General features: G+C 36.3%; 2 protein-coding genes and 1 long non-coding RNA gene across 6 annotated transcripts; 1 reads left to right on the top strand and 2 right to left on the bottom strand.

Annotated features, from left to right (window-relative positions):
• Positions 1-220: 220 nt before the first annotated feature.
• Positions 221-2,991, bottom strand: LOC110803665 (pentatricopeptide repeat-containing protein At2g28050). 4 transcript variants are annotated; one of them, XR_008928339.1, is made up of 3 exons: positions 2,393-2,991; positions 830-2,305; positions 221-630 (listed from the first exon to the last, which is right to left on the bottom strand). XR_008928339.1 is itself a non-coding variant. In XM_022009195.2 (2 exons), exons 1-2 carry the CDS (start codon positions 2,794-2,796, stop codon positions 1,351-1,353), a joined length of 1,359 nt encoding a protein of 452 aa, XP_021864887.1. In that variant the 5' UTR covers positions 2,797-2,991; the 3' UTR covers positions 221-1,350. The 4 variants fall into 4 exon arrangements, 1 of the variants encoding a protein (XP_021864887.1); XR_002537526.2 differs by having other exon boundaries at positions 898-2,305; XR_008928340.1 differs by having other exon boundaries at positions 968-2,305.
• A 4,170-nt stretch (positions 2,992-7,161) lies between these two features.
• On the bottom strand, positions 7,162-14,599 carry LOC110803658 (SNF1-related protein kinase regulatory subunit beta-3). The gene is made up of 5 exons (XM_022009186.2): positions 14,591-14,599; positions 14,312-14,337; positions 14,024-14,090; positions 8,018-8,107; positions 7,162-7,933 (listed from the first exon to the last, which is right to left on the bottom strand). Exons 1-5 carry the CDS (start codon positions 14,597-14,599, stop codon positions 7,610-7,612), a joined length of 516 nt encoding a protein of 171 aa, XP_021864878.2. The 3' UTR covers positions 7,162-7,609.
• A 3,939-nt stretch (positions 14,600-18,538) lies between these two features.
• On the top strand, positions 18,539-21,105 carry LOC130467124 (uncharacterized). Its single transcript, XR_008927285.1, has 4 exons — positions 18,539-18,868; positions 18,964-19,090; positions 19,747-19,811; positions 20,823-21,105. It is a non-coding gene; the product is annotated as an uncharacterized lncRNA (long non-coding RNA).
• The last annotated feature ends 250 nt before the right edge of the window (positions 21,106-21,355 follow it).

Here is a 21,355-nt window from a genome sequence, read left to right as displayed (position 1 = left end):
CTCTCGTTCAGTCGTATGCTAAAAACTTCGTATTAGTGTAAGCCCGAGCAATGGACGATCTGGGAGCCACATTTGAAGCCTGTGTGCACCTTGCAATTCAACACTCGCGAGCTATCTAGGAGCTTGCTTCTGCAATACACTACAACCTTTATCATCAGTTGTAGTGCTGATTGAAAAGGGAAAAATCATTTTCTATGAAAATGTTCGACATCAAAGCAAATTGAACCTTAATGGTGCTCCTATCTCATTAGTTCCAAGATTACAGATAGTAGATATAAACGGAAACAGAGGTTATCTTGGAGGGAAAATATTGGTGGCTAAACTAAAAGGGTAATAGCGATGATATGTTCTTCATAAGTCCGGTGAGCTCTGACAGAAGTTCAATGCATTTCAGTGTTATACAACTTGTACCCCTTTTGAGCAAAACCCTTATTTTAGCACGCGTAGCGTAAACACCCTTTGACCCTCAAATGGTCTCACCTCAAATGGTCTCACTTAGGTAGTTCTTTCTTGAGCCTTACATAAGGAGTCCAACAGTTTTGTACTTGTAACACCGGAATTGATTATCTATATTGTTGCTGCCAACAAACAATACCCTCATCGCAGCACCACTGGAGAATATCAGCAAACCTAGAAAGAAAAACATTTGAATATAAAACTCATCAGAAGCATCAAATATTTGGTATAAATGTATAATGGTATGTAGTGCTCTGTGTATTCTTTGCGCACAGGACCTAAACCACATGAACTTTGAGCTACGCGCATTGTTTTATTACTACAGTCAGGCATCATTATTTACTACAAGGGGACGTAATTGGTTACAACTTACAACACACAGAGATTCCCCAGTAACTGCAACATAAATCAAGCGTCTAGAATTAGCAGTGATCGACATACATGGTGTTCTAGGTCCATTGGAACTGACTGGGATGCTCAATCATACACATTGGCGGCTATCTATGCATACCTCTCTGGAAAAGCTGCTGCCCAAGTTCTAATCGTTACAAATTTGTCGATTCATTAGAGAAACAACCCACTTTGTTGTTAGCCAAAGGTCATCTGGCTTTCCTACTTCCTGAAATGCCCAGTTCAACATTGACCTGGGACAACCCCATTCAAAAACTCAGCAAGATCAAAAGAGCTACAAGTATTGACTTTTTCTGGATGTTATCGTAGTCTGATCAATTATCCCTTTCGAGATCTCATAATCAGTTCAGAGCTAGAGTGCAAGACCATCCCTCTAATACCTTCACTAATGTTAATCATGTTTCGAGTAGATAATCTGCATCCATCTTTCCCTTGTTTCCCCTTCATTTCCAGCTCTTCGCATGACAGACCTTTTACCAAACATCAATATACTCCGTATTGACTAAGCTTTGGGATCAGGATCAATGGAGTTCTGACAAGATTCTTGGGTGAACTCATTTTCACCAAACACTTTAATTCATCAAGTTCATCCATTATTCCAGTTTTTTGATATCCATTTACTAACTCATTAAGCATACAATCGTTCACCTCACCTCCCTTTTTTAGAAACTCATTTACCAATTCTTTCACCTGACCCATATCCCCAACCTTACACATGCCACTGATCAAACACCAATAAGTACCATCACAAGGGGAAATGTCCTTCTCTTGCATTGTTTTAAGTAATGAAAAACCACTGCTTGTATTTCCCAATCTACAATACCCTCTAATGATGCTATAATACAGATACGTCTCCACGTCGAAATCTTTGTCCTGCATCTCCAAAAGCAACCTCTTTGCTTCATCAACCTTACCAGAACCCGAATACCCCTCAATCAACAGCTTATACGTCATGTCGTTAAACGGGACTCCTTCTCTTCCCATCAAACACAACACCAAATCCAACTCTGTGAAATCCCATCTTCTTGAACATGCATCCACTAATGTATTGAATGTTATAACATTAGGTCTTACCCCCATCCCAACCATCTCTTCCACCAATTCTCTACCCATCTTCAACTCCCCAATCCCACACAACCCACTCACAACAATTGTCAATGAGAACACAGAAACCTCCATGCCCGAATCTACCATTCGACGAAGAAACTCAAAACCCAAATCAACCTTATTAGCCTTAACCAAAGCATGTAAATGAACAGAACAAGTTTTCTCATCCCTCTCAATTTCTCTGTCCACCATATACTCAAACGCAGTAACAGCCATATCAAACATTTGATGATCAGAATACAGTTTAAGCAACATATTCAACAACTTAGTAATAATTCTCGATTCCTTACAGTAATTCTCAACCCAATTTGTAAAATCACAAAAAGGGTACCTGTAATTTGCACCAAGAACAAACATTTGAGTATCAGAATACAACTAATTTAAAGCAACCCAATTGGTAAAATCAGGAAAAGGGTACCTGTAATTTGCACCAAGAATGAATTTCTGCAACAAAACTTCAGCATCCGAATACAACCTGGATTTGATAAGCCTGCAAATTAGGGTGAAATGGGCATGAATATCAGGCTTAAAGGAAAGGTCTGATTGATAGTGGAGAACAATGTTGAAGATTCTCAAACAATCATAGGTTTTGACAGATGGGTCAGAGAGAAAAGAGTGGAGTTGATGGGAGGAGAGAGAAGAAAGGAAAGATGAAATGGTGGAATGGGAAGATGGGGTTTTTGAGGGAGAGGAAATGGTGTTGAAAGATGAATTGATGAGGGTTTTAATGGGGGTTAATTCATGGTTTAGGGATTGAGAAATGGCTGATGGGAATGCTCTTTTTGCTGTTTTCAGGGTTTTTAGGAAATCCTGGGTTGTCATTAGGGTTTACGAAGATTCAGATGGTCTGGGGATGGAAATGTGAAAGTGCGAGTTCATAGAATCATAAACTCTTAGTAATGGAGGACGAATGGTTATTGACTTACTGGTTTATCTGGTCGCAACTCGCAAACACTCAAAGATGGCCTGTCGATTTCGGTCAACCGATCCGATCCGATTCCATCCGAGTTAGATTTTTGGTTGATTTTTTTTTATTAAGCTATTCATCTATTGGGGGAACGAAGGTATATACACTTCCGCCTTATTCGGTAAAATTAGCGATATTGGTTATTTTTTAGCGGTTGAATAGTGGCTAACTGCCAGTCTGTGAGGATAGTGGTAGCGGTGAATAGTAGCGGGTAAAATTTAACTAGTATGTGTGTTCGGTAAAGTAGTGGTTGCTATTGGGAAACGCAATAAAAGCTATTGTCCTGTTTGGGTAGGAGTTGTTAGATGGTTTGATTAGCTATTAGCGGTTAGTTGTTTGTATTAGTTCATTTGACTAGCTGGTTGAATTAGTTGCTTGTGTAAAAGTGTTTAGTAAATTAGTTGTCAGCGTTTTAATATGCAAAATAACCATTAAAGACATTGACATACTTTATTTCTTATTAATATTAGACAAATATTTTATTGTGTAAATTATTTTCGGGCTTTATTTTTTGAATAAACGAAACAAATTTATTTTAAAAAAATTATTCTTTATTTAAAAATTTTAAATAATAAGAAAAATTAACATAAATAATCCCACATTTCACTCATCTTCTCAAAATAATCTCAACTTTGGTTTATTTTAGAAGCATTCAAACTTTAGGGGTTACCTTCTCAAAATAATCCAAACTATCAATTTGCCTATGTACAATAGACCCAAAATGGATTAGTGATGATAAGAAAAAAAGACTTCGGATTATTTTGAGAAGGTAACCCCTAAAGTTTGGATTATTCTAAAATAATCCAAAGATGAGATTATTTTTAGAAGATGTGTGAAAGTTGGGATTATTTATGTAAATTTTTCCTAAATAATACTCCCTCCGTCCCGGAATACTCTACCCGGTTTGACCGGCACAGAGTTTAAAGGACTTGAATTGACTTATTTAATTTAATAGGTAGTAGTTGATAGTGGGGTATTATTTTAATGTAGTTAGTGGGTGGTGGGTCAAGAGGTGGGGTTGGGGGAGAGTAGGGGTTGAATTTTTAATTATTTTTTGTATGGAGTAGGGGGTAGGTGGGTTAATAGGGGTGGAGTGAGAAATAATATAATATTGTTAAAATATTTCCATTTTTAGAAACATGTCAAGTATTAAGGGACGACCCGATAAGGAAAACAGGTCGAGTATTCCGAGACAGAGGGAGTATATTATTTGCAAATATAGAAATATTATATTGATATTAAAAGCATGATTGCAATAGCTTTCAAGAGTTTTAAAGTACTAATATAAAACTTATTACTCACTCTGTTCTCGATTATTAGTCTCTTATGGAATCTTGTCACTGTTTACAATTGAAAAGAATCTTCTAATTTCTTTCCAATACGTATTTCAAAATATATTCATGTGATATCTTATTTTGTTCGTATCATTGTGTAGTTTAACAATATCAAATTTTTATATTTTTTTTAACGTACGTATTTAAAGATATTTATGTTTAAATATGGAGTTGAAACGGATGAGAAAGTCAAAAGGGGGCTAGTATTTAAGAACGGAGGGAGTACAAGAGCGGAGTGGTGACTGCCGGAATGTTGGAAGGTTGAAGGTGGGTTATAAGGTTGAAGGTAAGATGGTGAGTGAATGTAAGGTGACAGGTAAAAATATGAAGGGATAAATATTAAGAGGGGCAGTTAGGACATTTGATAGGGCGGGTGAGTAATAGTGGGGCGGGGTTTAATAAGCCCTTTTTTTAATGCACTTCATTCATTAGAGGGATACACCCACAGATGGATAGCCATTAGGGATATATGGCTTATATTGTGTTTGGCTTAATGGGCTTTTGGCTAGCAAGCCCAATTGGTATTCAATTAGACACTCAAACACTTAAAATAAGTTGGAGCAAACAATCGTTTAGAACTTTAGATGTGTATTTCTGGGATGTTTCTGATGGCCGTATATGAAGTATTACTGTATTAACATAGGATTGGATTCATATGTTCCTATTGTAATTAGGAAAGTTTTCTAATTAGTTTAGGAAATACTTGGCCGTGCGGTGCGGTGCGGTAATTACTAACTAGTACTCCTTCCGTCCCGGAATACTTGACCTGTTTTTCTTATCGGACCGTCCCTTAATATTTGACCTGTTTCTAAAAATGGAAATATTCTAACAATATTATATCATTTCTCACTCTACCCCTATTAACCCACCTACCTCCTACTCCATACAAAAAATAATTAAAAATTCAACCCCTACTCTCTCCCAACCCCACCTCTTAACCCACCTCCTACTAACCATATGGCCTTATCACATATGGCCTTCTTTTAGTGTTGATCAATGGTTGAAGGTTGAAGGTTGAAGTTGCTTTGAAACATATTATTGTTTCTGAATATGCAAACAAGAACAAGAATGTTAACAACACCTCTGCAGCCTCAAAGCAGTCTGAGATTCGCAATATCCCTCTTGGAGCAGCGAGCTGAGATCGATCACTCCATCACAGCATATATATATAATATATATACCATATCTAAACCTAACAGTAGTACAGATCGTCATATAGATTATAGGGTGTACAATGATGAATTCAGATGTTGTTCACTTGTTCTTAAGTTGATTAGTGTTTTGTTAATTACGTTTCTTTGTGCTCTAAGTTTAGGCATGAATTAATTAATACTTTCTTATTGACCTTTCTCTATAATTCTACAAGAGGTTACCTTCACTAATTATTAATTAATTGCTTATTATTGGCAACAGTTGTGTTACAATTTACAAAAGGGGAAATTATATGGTACTAGTACGTTCACTTGGTTTGAGGTCGCTTGAATTTGCGTCTTTTTTGAGTTAATTTTGACTAAATTTAATAAGCATATATAAATGTGTACTTCAATCGACTAACAAAAACGAACTGATAAGTAATAACCCTCATAATGTGTAAGATTAAACTAAAATGAATTAATTAAAATGAAACTAAAATGAAACAGAACCAAAATTTTGACACTATTTCAAACCTAAGATAACTAGTTTTACTTTGCTGTTAATTTTAACTATGTATCGAAGAACTAATGAAGGATGACAGATCCCTCAAAAAAAAAAAAAATGAAGGATGACAGATCGACAGTTCTTCTCTTGGAAAATATTGCTAATTTAGTAAAATTTCGGTATTTTATTTTAAATTCCAGGTGTGGAGAAAATAAATAAAATAAGTCAAAAAAGTAAATAAATGGGTAATTTTCTTGACGGGTTGTTTTCAGGTTGGGTTGGGTTTGATTGAGAATTTCAACCGTTTTAAGAAATCAAATTGAGTTCAATTGGAAAAATGACAATCCGTTTATAAATACATCAGTTCTTAAATGGACTTGGTCCACACTAAAGTTATTGTGGACCCTGCATTAAAATAAAGTCAACAACTTATTTCTAATTTATTTTGGCATTTTATTAAGATTATCATGGAAAAAAAAAATCAAATTAGTGTCGTCGATACATGTTATGCTTGAATAATGTGATTTGAAGTCATAATTCGTTTTAAAAAACATAGGGTTACTATGATTCAAAAAATGGTTACTATGTCTAATAATTTTGGTGTTTAATTTATTATAGTTACTATATGAACAATAAATGTCACTAAAAAAGGTGCTACAGAAAACTATTGATTTTTGGTCCACACTAATGTTATTGTGGATCAGGTCCACGCAAGAATAATTCTTATAAATAGGTCGACCTGATTTCAAACTAACCCGACCTATTTCCAGCTCTGTGTACTGGCAATGTGTTTCTTACGTGACTTATCCAAATTTCACTTGTTTTATTGTGTTTATCGAGTCGGTAACTTTTGTGTAAGACCGCCTTATCGGAAAGACCACTTTGGTTGCTTAACTAATTGGTTAATTTCTTAACTAATTGGTTACATTGCTTAATTAATTGATTCAATTGTTTAACTAATTAATTCCTTCGCTTAACTAATTGGTTTCAGTGCTTAACTAATTAGTTCAAGTGCTTAACTAATTGATTCATTTACTTTACTTATATGATATCAAGATGGTCTTTTGTGTAAGACCGCCTTATAGAAAAGTTTGTATTATCGAGTCAGTCCATGTCATGCTTTATTTTTTAGAACAAAGCTGCAGAAGCCAAGAAAATTACCCATTTATTTACTTCTTTTGACTCGAAAAAAAAGGGAGCTTAATAAACTCAAAAAAAAAAAGGAGCTTAATAAACTTGAAAAGCAAAAACAAACAATAGCGAATTAGTCCTATTTGATTTCCTGAAAATAAGAGTGATTTATCTGATGGACTGGTGAAGCCATTCCAGATCCCATCAGCCAAAGAAGAACGAAACACAATCTCAAATTCTCAATGTCAATCATGAAATGGTGTCATGACATCGGGAAACATATGAACAAGTGGGTCAGCTCCAACTAATAGTTACAACAACAACAAGCTGCCAATAAATTCTTCCTTGTACTAGGTCTAGAACATTGTATATCATGCTAACCATTAATCTTAGCCAATGCCGGGGCGGCGAGCGCGGTGGAGCAATCCTAAATTATGGAAATTTTGATTACCAGGCAATAAACCACAATGGTATTTTCCCTGAAAACATTTTCAGAATATTCCACATTAATTGAGGTAAAATGGGCAACACCTAATTGAATGACTACTTTCTGGCTGGCTATACATCAAGCATTGCTCCCCCTTCTCGGGACAGGCTTGTAAAGAACAACAGTGACAAACTTTGACCGGAAACGATGGGTAAAACCCAGCGCCACAACGGATCTTGGAGCTTCCCTATTTTCGATGTAAAGATGGTTTACTATCACATTTTGAGGCAGCGGAAGTGTAACAGAGGTTTCTCTACTAGCAGGGCAGCTTAACAATGTATGCTGCAAGTGTGAAGGGATACCAGGTGCTTCACGTGCCTCATCTTCATTTCCAGGGAATACATTGTTATAACTTGAACTAGGCGAATCAGGAGTTTCAAATCCTGCTACAGTACCATGTTCCTGCATCAGTCAATTTGTTTTTGTTACAATCTAGACTTCTAGGTAACCACATTTCTAATAAGGTAAACTTAGGCTCAAACTTACTTGCTCGTTATTGCATGGGGTGCTCATGTTGAGAAAGTAATCACTAAGAGAAGACGTCTCATAAACAGAAAGTGCTTTTGAGTAAAGAACCTGGAAAAAATACTCGAATTTCAGTTAAAAAGGGTTGAAAACAGAATGCAGTATAGTTCAAGCAAGAATGAAATGATGCACTCACAGTAAGCCTGACATAATTTTTGAAAAAAACATAGGTAGGATCAATATTTTGATCATTGAACTCCAATAATTCCCAGGACAACAGAACAAAGCAGTTTGGTGCTTAACATAACAAGCTAAATTTGACAGAGCCAAGTAGAAACCACCACAATAATACAATTATCATTTTCAGCATTGCGCTATCAGTGCAGGCTTTTCAGAAACTATAGCTCTTTTTCACCTGTTCATAGATGTGGTTGGGATTGCGTTGATCAGAATCCAATAAGAAAAGCTTTATCCTCCAGATTGCTTAATTACACTAGGGCATGGCCAAACCCATAATTGATAAGTTTTGCATTTTCTGAATATCAAATATTTTGTTATAAAACCCCATCAGGCGAAGGTTTTGGACACCTAACCCTCCCATGGTTTTTGAAACCCTTGATGTAGTCAGACTAGTCAGCAAAATGTGTTAAGCTATTGATAGGAAGAAACTGGCAAAATAAACACAACTGCACCTAACTCATTTTTGCACAGCTGCTACCTCCTTCCCTTGACCTGGATTTCCCTTTCCTCCACATCCAATATAAATCGGTGACAGAATCTACCCACCACCAACCCTCTAAATTGTGCTACAATGAAGATCTATACCATCTCAATCTGATCTGCCACAATGCAGATGTGACGGATCTGATGGTAAGGACAGCAGACATGTCAATGATCGTGTTGGTAAAAGAAAAAGAAGCACTTACAGGGAGGTAACGATAGAAACAAAGGGTGGTGGAATGGTAATGGATGAAAATAACAAGGTAGTAATGGATATCTACTAGTGTACGAGTGAGTTGATGAGACAGAGAGAGAGGACAACAGGGGAGGCAATTGAGTGAGAACTGAAAAAATTCACACTCATCAGCCCCTTGGACCTCCATCGCTACTAACCATCACCATTCACCACTATTAATTCCAAATCTTTGTCAGATCCTCGATACTTAGACATGGGTATGAACATCGAACACTTCGTTTTGGACCAAAATCATGGAACTTTTTCACAAAATAACCGAGGACACTAACACGTACCCGTGTCCGATATGGGTACCCAAGTCCGAATAACATAGTTCCAAATCCCCTATCTAATACCACCACCTTACATGGCGTTGGATATCACTAGATGGCTAGAGGAACAAATCAAAATCATACAGGCAAAGACCTTACAAGTTTTAGTAACGAGAATTAAGAGCCTCCAGACACTTGTAAAACGATATATATCATCTGATAACTTCAAAACGGATTAGATGACTACGAGCTTCCAGAACTTTCAAGGGACACCCTACATCATCTAAATGTTACAAAAGCAACTTATGTAATTATAGAAGATATATATCATACCATGTCAATCATTATCCTGACTCCTGAGTGCCTGACACCTAATACATTAAATAAGGCTCCTGCCTATGGTGGTGTGACGAGGGGTCACTTATATGCTATCTTACACCTAAATTTCTAAGATGCTCTCTCACAGTTATGCCTACATTGCAAAGGCAACTTAGTATCCTATGAAGGCACTTGATTTAATCTAACATGATCCTAAGTCAAACTCAAAATTCGACCTATTTGATGCTCTTTCATCTTTGTTGAAGATAGAAAGATCTAGAAATCATATGCTAAATGTCCGATCCTAAATCTAAACAAATAGGTGGACCATCCGGACCTTCATTCCTACCCCAAGTGAAATTCCTTCAAGAAGTTTCTTTGTTAACAGACTCAAGGAAATCCTTATGAACTGGATTTCAGTTCCAGCCTGTAGTACAAGCCAGAGATAAGTTAGGAATTTGATGGGAAAATGAAGCAACAGCTGTCTAAGTAGGGAAGATAAGTCATTTCCATACGGGTCAAAGAGCACCCTTCCAAAACAAACCCATATAATTCGGACGCTCTGTGGTAATGCTTTATAAAGAGGTATTATTGCTTATATACAATGTCATTGTCACGCAACAAACTAAGGAAGTTATTCATGCTCATGCTATAGCCATTAGCTTAGTGAGAAGATAAAGTAGTCAAAGAGAATTGAAAGAGGGAATAAATTAAGTAAAGGAATAAAAGGAAAACTTGGTTTGCTATAATTATCGCTAGAATGCTTCAAATATGAACCCGTTTCCATCATTTTATTATTAATGCTCATCGGTCAACAAACCTTTATTGCATGCAATAAAGTAACTATCGTTATTGTTTGCTATTGGTAAAAAACACAACTGCAACTGTACCAATCACCACCGGGCCAGGTGCCCCAATAATAGGAAGATATCGTAATAAAGAGCCTACATGGACAAGAAAGGTCCATCCTCTGCCTACTCCTTACAACCCCCAACAAAACCCATGCAAAGGCAACACAGGAAAACATCCTTGCCTTAAGATTAAGGAATCTACTTTCCACGAGGCAGGACAACTGGTCAGAGATACCAGAAGGCTAAAGGTTACTAAAACTTACGTTGCCCCCAGTGCATTACCCAGAGTCACAGACTCTACACGTCATCCCTTGAAAAAACTGGGGAGATTTAAAGAGATCATCCTAAAAAAGGTGAAAATGTAGCACCAGGCAGTCCACAAGTTGAGACTCGATCTGATTTACTGTTCTCTTATTTTGTTTCACTATAGCTGTTGTTTTTTTCCCCTTTTAGGTTGTTAAAGAAAGGAAATCGCAGAAGTAATGTCTTGCAAATGTGGCCCCAGTGCCGGTACCTGATATACTGATATCATACAAAAAAACCTAATTCTCCAAAGTGCTAGTAAAACGGAATTTCAAATGAAGATCTTAAAGTGAAATCATCCTTCACATCCAAGTGGTTTGAAACAAATCATTTTTGGCAGAAAATCTCCGATATTAAGTTAAATTGCAATAGGGAAATAGAATGATTGATACAGAAAAGTGAGCATGCAGCTGCTGGCAACCCAGATGACAAAAACTCTAGCTGGTGCAAATTTGCAAGTTTTTTCTTTTCTTTTCTCTGATTCTGCTTCTATTTCTTTACTTGTTTTTCGCTCTTTTCTTTGGTTGTTAGGGAGTAATGTAGAATAGAAAACCAAGCACAGGAAAAACATCATAGATGCTGAAATCAAGCAATTCACAAAATTAGTAATAAAGTGAAAAGGTTCATAAACCAAGATCGTTAAAAGAAAAAAAGATGTTAAAGATTTAGTTTGGTAAACTAGGACTTACAGTAATTGTTATGGAAACAGAATAATGTTTTAAGACTTTAAAAGATATTTTTCTTCTTGGTGCAGAGCACACTATCATCAGGAAACTTCTTCATGGTAAAAAGGAGGATCAAACAACTTGCACCAATTCATTCTCGTTTCATTTTATTGCAATTACAGTTGACACCTTTGATGGCAACAAAGACCATGACAATAGAAGCTTGGAAGATTTCACAAACCATCTTAGGGAAAATAGTTGAATTTTGAAATTTTGAATTACTCCCTCTCTTTGAAAACAACAGACATACTTATCACTTCAGGATGTTAATGACACTTTGCTAAAAAAAGGACTCCCTGGTTAATAACAGCATTTTCCAAACTGCTCCTGGTTAAATTTACTGAATAAAGTGGAGTCTAACAACTATTTCTTAATACTCCGTAAGCGATAAAAGAAGCTATGGTGTGAGTGGCAGTTGAGCGCGACTGATCTATAGCTGTCAGTATGCTTTTACTGATGAAAAGATTCCATCATTTGTGTAATACTAATTCCATCATTTGTGTAATACTAATCCCTGCAACCAAAATTACATGTAAACAGGACCCTAATTTTACCATCACTCATTTTCTCATTGAGACTCAGTTAAAGTTTAGACCTAATGAGTTGCACAATCATCCTACTATATTCAAGGTAGAATAAAAAAAAATTCAACCAAAGATATCAAATCCTTAAGTTTAAGATGTCCGGAAAATGAGACTGTTATCTGCAGCTGGAGCATAGATAAAAAATGCGGTATCGATCACGGTCGCGGGATAGGTCGCGTAGTCTCGGTAACGAAAATGATGCGTTAGTCGCGGACCGTGTCGCGGTTGTCCCGTAGGAATTTGAATTTGAAAAAGAAGCCCCACCTCAGCCCCACTCACTACGTACCCTAGTCCCCCTCCCCTAAACCGTACACGTGACACAATTAAATGATTACCTTTGTCTACCTTCTCTCTCCTCTCTTGTTTTAGATCTGAAAATGGAGTTCTCTACTCTATTTCAGTAGAGTTTCTCCATTTCTTTACTTTTTCCCTTTCTTTTTCTCGAAAACATGGGGAATTCGGCTGAAAACCGAGTAGATGTGAGGCTAATAACATTTAATGCGGACAAAATTTATTTGGATCGGTTGAACCGGCCGAGATATCGTCGTTTTTAAAAATACCTTTACAACTCGGGATATCTCGTATCGCCAGCCTCCAAAACCTAGTTAACTTGGGCGAGTTTTTACACCATGAGCTGGGGAGAATGCAATCTGGAAAATTCAACTAAAACCTATTCATCTAACTCTAACGAGCTGTTCAACTTCAACAAAAACTTCCTGATGCGCCATTATTCTGGGTAAATGTTGCATATAACTAACCCCCCTCAAACTGTCACAGACAAAAGCCTCTTTATAAAGGTATAAAGATCATATAAATATTGATGTTGATGAAATGATGACCATAAATTCTAGTGGCATAGACATGCATACAGCATAGATACCTAACAAAACTATCCTAAGAACCTCTTTACCCCACATGTCAGTTGGCTTACCGATCTATGGAATCACCTTTGTTTTCTTTCCCTCTAACAATAGAGGAGGATAGATCAACCAAACAGGGGAAAATGGACATAATCCAGACTAGGAGCTGCACCAAGAGCATTTATAGGTCAAACATAGAAAATTGGAGAAACACATTTTCCTTACCCCTCCCAACCTCTAGGCTAATGCATTATAAAGGAGTCAATGAGATAAGTTAAATAACTCCAAATATCTTCTGATCCTCCAAACATTATCTTGGACTTCACCCGGAACTTCAGTACCAAGAAAGTCGCTAAACTGAAGGGCTAAGGCCAATTAGTGAATTTAAGAACTGCAAATTTAACAAAGAGAACGAACCAAATCCCAAGTATAAAGAACTTCAAGATGTCCACCCTCTGATTTAGGACATGAATCAAAACCGAGAGATATTAATCTATTCTCAGAAATATGTTATGGTAATCTTGGCTATATAATTGACACCTGAGTTTCTCAAGGTACTAGCTCTATGCGCGGACACTTAGTTTATTTGACGACATCAGACAACGTTAGAAGCAAAACTGAGTACAGCCCCACCAATACATTATTTTGCCATTCGCAATAGCAATATAGCACCCAAATTCATTAATACCATTTGTTTTCAGATGCAGGTTCCTACAATATCGTCAAAAACCGACAATAACCAATATATTTAAATGTGTTTCCTGATGAATAAAAATTCAATTAATTAGCTTCTAAAAGTCACATCTCTGCAATACCCTAATATACAATTACCATGACAATGCACCTTAAAAGTAGCAATAATCGGATCATATTATTTCTACCCAAAAATTAAGTCGAAATTTCGAATTTCTAACAGAATTACATTCCTGTAAAATCATTGCATGCTTACCAAAACACCCAAAATAAAATCTCACCATCCAAAAAAACTAATTGCAACACATTGCACAAATTAAGCAGGAAAAAAAAAACTTTTGGCTAAATTCCCCAAAATCGAAACCCTTTTGAAATCTAAATTAACCCATATAATCAACGAAAATCAAAAATACAAATTCAAACAAAATAAATAAATAAAAGAGTAAAAAAGAAATTCAGGGCATACCGAAATGTAAAAATCGGGGATGATTAAAGACCAAGTAGCTGTAATTCTAAGCTTTTTTCCAGTGATGCTTTAATGGCGGAGTTCTGGAAACTGAAGTTCTTCACACTCAAATTATAATTTTTAATTTTTAACTTTTTGTCCCAATTCTTTTTATTATTATTGTATGATTTGATTCGTTTTAAATAGGTAAAGTTGAGTTTTTATTGGTATGTCAATATTGGTAAAGTATGGGGCCAATAAGAAGTAGCCCACTCGATGTTTATGTGTACTTGGGCTTTCTTCTCTTACCTACCCACCTCAATCAACTCATCTACCTAACACAACACAAGTCAAGCTCTGAAAAACAAACCCACATGTTTGAAGGACATGTACCCTCGTCCCTCGGTTTTCACCACGATTTAGGCATTGCTTGGTTAACATAAGAAAACATGAAAAAATGAAAAGTGGGATTTAATGAGAAGTGCAAAATAAATTAATTGTGAGTTATTTGGTTGACAAATTTTTGAATTAAATACAAAACGTGGAATTTTTTAGGAATTTTCACTCCCTATAAAGACGAGTAATTACTTCTCCCATTATTAACCAAACAATTTTAGAAAGTTTTCATGAATTTGACAAGGAATATATTTCCCATGAATTTCAGATTTCATTGAAACTTCTACTTCATATGTGAACCAAATGACCCATTAATTTTTTGGAGTTAGGACATTTTCATGAGCGGTATCTCGATTTCTATTTAGTAAAGTATTTTTTTTCTGGTGAGAAAAAGTTGATATGACACTCAATTGCATGATATCGGAGGTATTCGTTAAAGTCACTAGGAATCATCATGTCGATTGCTTTAGTTGAAGAAATCATTAGCGTGGTGAACGAAGTGCTTCCTCGGAAAAAAAATCATTTTGGATTCGTGGGATGTGACGTTTAGCTCAAAGAAAACTCATGCAATGCCTTCAACTTCAACAGGCCGGGAGAGGAAGAAAGAGTTGTTCCAGAACCCGCTTGCATAATTTTTTTGGATGAAAGGAACTTTTCTATATCTGCTTGCATTAGCTCCCTATCCACTTCTAGTTGCAGTAAGACCTAGAAAATAAGTCGTTTGGATCGGATTCGGATCGGATCTATTCGGGTCGGGTCATTTCGTGTTATTTTTCTTTTGGGTCGGTTTCGGGTATGGCTCGGTTCCACTCGGGTAACTTTCGTTTTTTTATAATTGGGTCGGGTCTGGTTCGGGTCAGGATTTTGGGTCAATATCGGATCGGGTTTTTCGGGTTATATCGGGTTTTCGGGTTAGATCGAGTTTTAAGGTTGGATAACAATTTTCAGGTTTCGAGATTTGATTAGGGTATTTCTCATTAGATATGGTGGTCACTATCATAATATTATCAAAACTTTTTCCTATAACACAAAAGAGTATAAATTAATTAAAAATAATAACAACAACAACAACAACAACAATAATAATAATATGAAAAGCTAAAAAAAATTGTATTTAAAACTAATTGGTAAATTCGAGTTGCTCTTCGGTTTGTATCGGTTTGGGTAGATTTAAATGTTATTTTCGGTACGTGTAAGTTCGGTTTCAGGTGATGATCAGTTCGGGTACTTCGGTTCTTCATTAGGGTATTAGGTCATTTTAGGTCAAATCATTTTCGGGCTGATTCTATTTGGTTTTTTATCGGGTTAATTTTGGGTCATCGTTTCAGATCAATTTCGGGTTACATATCGGATCAATGGGGTCGATTTTTTGGGTCTAGGCCAGTTTGACCTCCAGAATGAGCCTCTAAGTAAGAAGCTCTAAAAATGCATCAACAACATTGGTACGAAATAGTCTGAACGTTTCTTAAAGAACTTCCTAATTAGTCCAACAACAAAATTCTAGTAAATAAGGGTGTGTTCGGGATAGCTTTTGTTTCCTGTTTTCCGTTTTGTTTTTTGGAAAATGAAAACAAAACGCGTTCGGTAAAAGTGTTGAAAAAAACCATTTCCTTGCATTTTTAAGGAAACGGAAGCGGAAATGTTCAAACCACTAAAAGTGGTTTATATTGTTTTTCGTTTTAAAAATCAGATGTCTTGCATATTTCTCTCCTCTTCATACGGAGTAGTTTCCAAAAATGCTGATGTCAAACTCTACCCCATCACCGCCTTCGTTTAATCGACACTAATGTCGGCGTTTATATCCTTCATCGCCGGTTATTGTCCTCATCTCCGTCACTAATTGAATCATTGTTGGCCGATGTTACCATCTCCATCATCATTTTGATCGATCTTAAGAATCCCTAAATCCACTCTATCCAAAAATTAATATTACCCAATTCCAATTGAATTAATCAAGAAAATTTTCTTATCCCCAATCGATTTTGTGGTAGAAGCTTTAGCTTGACATGCAAATGAGGAGAGAGAAACAATTTTGGAGTGAAAGAGGGAAGTTTTTATTTATCATATACGGACGAGAGAGAAACAATTAAAAGAGGGGAAGCTTATGTTTATGCTGCTTATAGTATTTACTTCAACAATTAAAGAGTGATGGATAGCCAGATGTCCAGCATGCATGTACTTCATAGATAAGAGTAGAATAGCGCAATTTAGAAGGTGGACCATGGTGAATGTCGTGTAATACGTATTAGGGAGTTTGAGAAACCACCATACTTCAAGGGGCAATCAGACCCTACCTTCTTAGAAAATTGGATTAGGGAGTTTGAGAAACTGTTTGAGGCTGTGAGTTGCCCTAGGAGTATGAGAGTAGGTCAAGCTGTCCTTTACCTAAAAGATGAAGCCGATCTGTGGTGGAGAGAGAATGAAACTAGGCTAAGTACTACCGAGGGATTTAATTAGGACTCATTTGTTGTTGCATTGAGGGGAAAGTTTTATCCTCCTTTTATAACAAAACGAAAAGCACAGGAATTCATAAACCTTGGGATGGGGAGTATGACCATCGCTGAATATTATAGCAAATTTATAGCACTGTCGAAGTTTGCACCTGAGGTTGTAGCCACAGAGGAGATAAAGGCTCAGATGTTTGAGCAAGGGTTGACCAATGAGATCCAGCTGGGATTAGGTGGAGAAACCTTTACACCTTTAGAGAATGTGTATGAGAGAACCGCCCATATTCATGGCTTACAGTCTAGAAGGGACAAGAAAAATGTTGTTGGGGAGAAAAGAAAAGAGTTTGATGTTGGGAAAAACCGAGGAATTTCAAGAAGAATAGAAACGTGAATAGGAATGAGAGTGGAAATGGAAATTTTCAAGGAAGAAACAATCAGGGGCACCACAAGAACTCGAACCAATCTAAGAGAGTGCATCATTGCAAGATGTGCAGTAGCAATCACCCTGGTAAGAACTGCAACGGAGAATTAGTGACCTGCAACTATTGTCAGAAAAGGGGACATAGGGAGTATGAGTGCTTCATTAAGCACAGAAAGGAACAAAATAGTAATGGAGGTGGAAACCAAGTGAGGTTTAACCAGTCTGGAGGTCAAAATTCAAAGCCTAGAGGGGCACAAAACAATCAAGAGAACTATAATAAGCCTGCAAATGATAACAACAACCCGAATAAGGCTCCAGGAAAGTTATACATGATGAATCAGAATGAGGATGAACGATCTGCCGATATAGATTCTGGTACTTTTTCTATTAACTCTGCACAAGTTAAGCATTATTTAATTCGTGGTAACTTGTTCTTTTGTTTCATCATCTGTTGTGAAAAGTCTAAAGTGAGTAGTTTTAGTGAAATAGGAATTTTGAGGATAGAATTCGTCGAAAGAGAATTTTGGTTAGCTATTCCCTGAGGTGAGTTACGAGGGCGTAACTCGTTTTCCTTAAGGGGGGTAGAATGCGATAGAAATTCGCGCTTTTTACCTATTTTATGGAATTTTTATGCATTTTATTGCTTATTTAAGCAAATTTTACAAGTTGATGCAAAGCAAATAGATTCTCCGCATAAGAAAAGGTGTTCATGAGTAACACAAACAACTTTGAGTTGGCAAAAGAGTGCATATAGGTGGCACAAGTACTTCTCTAGTAAGAATAAGTTAAAAGCTTTTGGGGAAAATGTGGGAAATTTCGTGTCAAGGTTCGGGACGAAACTTCTTTTAAGAGGGGTAGATTGTAATCCCCCGTAAATTTATAAATTTTATTAATATATTTTAACGTATATTATTTATATTTAAATAGAATTTATGAGTTTTATATAATAAATATATAGTTAAAGTATATTTATTTTATTTTAAGTACGTTCTAAATATTTAACGATTTTTGAAATTTATTATATATTTAATGTATATTTAATTTTATTTAAATATATTCTAAATATGTTAACGGTTTGTGCAATCAAGAATAATTTTAGAATTTTATGTTGAAAAGAATTCGAATTACGAAAACCGTTCAATTGAATTTGGAAAAACAATCCTAATCGGTTTTGGATTCAAACATTAAAGCTCAATTCTAACCTTAGCCCAACTTGGTAAAACCCAAAGTAAATAAGCCCATAATATTCCTACCCTTGTTTCAACATTCACGTGAAAAAAATCAAAGCTTCCAAACCCTCCTTATTCTTTCTTCTTCACGTGAATTAGAAAAACCTCCAAACCCTGCTTCCTTCACCTTTGCTTGCTGCTTAACCATCGTCCACCAGCGCATCAACCACCTCGCAGCCGCCGCACCACCGCAGTCGCTGCATCGTCAAGGAATCCACGCTGCGCCGCCCATCAATCCTCCCTTCCTCTTCGTTTCTTCCTCTCTCGTCACCAGCAACAACCCCCACCGTTCGACCACCGAACGCGACCACCTTCTCTGTGCCCAGCCGCCATCGTGGCCATCCACGACCACCCTTCCTCCTCCACGCCGCCGGTAACCTCTCTCTCCTTCTCCTTCTTTCTTTCTCTTTCGTTCTCCTTTTGCGTGACTCTCTTTCTCACTCGTTCTTTTGTTGCTCGAGCCAACAGCCACGTCGCTGACCACCAGCTCTCACGACCACCTTGCTTGCGCAACCCCGGCGTCGCCGCCCAGCCTGCGCCGCCGCTGCCGTGCCCCTGCTCGCCGGCAGTCTCTCCCCTCCTCTCTTTATTCTTGGTTATTTCTTAAACCCTAAGTAACTAATTATTTTAATTAAAGTTTGTTAATTTAAATGATGTTCTTAAATCAAATTTATAATTTTTATTGTTGAATATGATTTTCAGATTTGGGTGTTGTTATTATAAACCAATTAATTTCAGTTTTGGTTAATTAAATAATTAAGTTAGGGCTTATTCATGATTTATTAATTTGAATTATGTTTTCTTGGATTAAAGTTATGGGTTTTGTGATTTAAATTATAAATTTCAGATTATGCAAATTATATAATAAAGTTATTAATTTTCAGATTATCAAATTATTTTGAAATATTAATTTTGATTGTTTAAAGTATGAAATTCAAGGTTTTTATGATTATAAATCATGGTAGGTTGAGTATGGATTATTGAATTTGTTGTTTTGAGATACTAGGAACGTAGATTGACCTTGGTGAAGCTTTTAAATGAATTTATATTGCTGAAAATTTAAAGTACGATGTTTGCAAAAAGTTTTCAACGAATTTCAATCACTAGTTCAATAATTATGATGCTAGGAAATCAAATGTTTAAGTTTTGATATTGGGGAAGGTTCTAGATATGCTTAGGATGCATTTAGAATGCTTTATTATGGTTGTCAATGATTAGAAATTGATTGGGATTATTTGTTGGTTGTTTTAGGCGGAGAATTCTCTTTAGGCGACTTTTGAAAGTGTTAAAGTGACCTATCAGTTTGTTTACACAAGGTACGTACATACCTGTGTGCTTGTAATGTGTGCTAATTGTTGAAACCATGTTGAATTTGTTGGTGAACTTGGTTGTGTTGAGATTGTTGTTGAACTTGGTTATGTTGATATTATTGACGAACTTGGTTGTGTTGAAATTACATGTTTAATACTGTTGGACGAACATATTGAACTTATATGGCATTATGAGAACTGTAACATGTTAGTATGGATGATTGATACAAACATGTTGGTTGGGAACGCTAGATTATTCTATATATGTTGGTTGTTGTTCCCTTTTTAGCTTTTCACTACTTTATGAGGGCGGTGGACCTTGTTTAGTAAGTTGAAACTTTATACCCATATACAGGGGTTGATCATGGTTAAAGGAAAGGTTGGATAAATTGGAATGAGTCTTGATTGATGCCTTTGTGATCACTTACTTAATTCCAAGATAAAAACAGTTGTGAACAAATGTGGATTGCATGCCTTATGTGATTGTTGAGTCATAACGGAGTCTCAATTTGTAAATCATGTAAAGTGAAACTGAGTAGCAATAGCTTTAGACCGTGCACGTCTAAAGTGATGGACAAACCGGAGTTGGGGTTCATGGTGGTAGCCCATGGCCTTTTCTGAGACCGGATTGATCACCGTGTTCTATTTTTATTCAAATGTTCCTCGATATCGCAGGTCTCTGAGGTTACGGAGTCGCGCCCGTACCTCGTCTTCCTTAGTGAAGACTGCTGGACGGACAACTCGGTCCATTGTCTATTTCAACTAAAATAATATTATTGCAAAAAGTTTAGCCTAGTCTAGTCTGGTCAAGTATGGTCGTCAAACTATCATGTTTTGTCTGCCCTTGTTTGTGTTCATTAGTATCATGTTAGGGTTGTTCGTTTAATAGAATCATGTTAGGATTATTATTGATTTAGTATGTAGTACTCAGCTTTGATGATTACGTGCTTTTGCTTGTGCATGTTGATCATGGCTATGCCTTATTGATCCTGTGATGACCCAATCTTTGGTGAGCAGTCTCTATGGATCAATAAGCATTGTCCATCTGCAGGTTTGAAGATGTTGCATCATTGGGATCGGGAATAGAGAGCTTGAATTTAGTTTTGATTGGCTAAGTTGACTTGGGTTTGTTTAATTGGACTTTAAACTTGTCGTACTATTTATATTTCCTTATTTTCGTTGGTTGATTTTTGGGACAAAACCTGTAATCGATTATTTATAAACCTAAAGTTGGTTTTATGTTTTCCGCTGCAAAATTCTGAATAAGCCGTTACGTTTTCACACGGGCGATAATGCCTTGATAATTCTCTACGTTTTATATTAAAATATTATTTTAGAAAAGAAAGAATTGTCGGGGTGTTACAAAGTGGTATCTAGAAGCTAAGGTTTTACTTTAATAAATTTTTAGGCGCCTAACTATCTAGTTATTTAAAATAAATTTCTTAAAAATCGAGCTTCTACGTATTATAGTGTTCAAAAATTGGTACTTTTTTTTGGGGGGGCCGATTTCCTTTTATCTTGTTTGAAAGTATATAATATTTCTTATTTAA

This window comes from Spinacia oleracea, chromosome 2 (assembly GCF_020520425.1).
Source record: "Spinacia oleracea cultivar Varoflay chromosome 2, BTI_SOV_V1, whole genome shotgun sequence".
NCBI lineage: Eukaryota > Viridiplantae > Streptophyta > Magnoliopsida > Caryophyllales > Amaranthaceae > Spinacia > Spinacia oleracea.
Note: the sequence above shows the minus strand (reverse complement) of the source record. Positions and strands in the feature narration are given on the sequence as shown.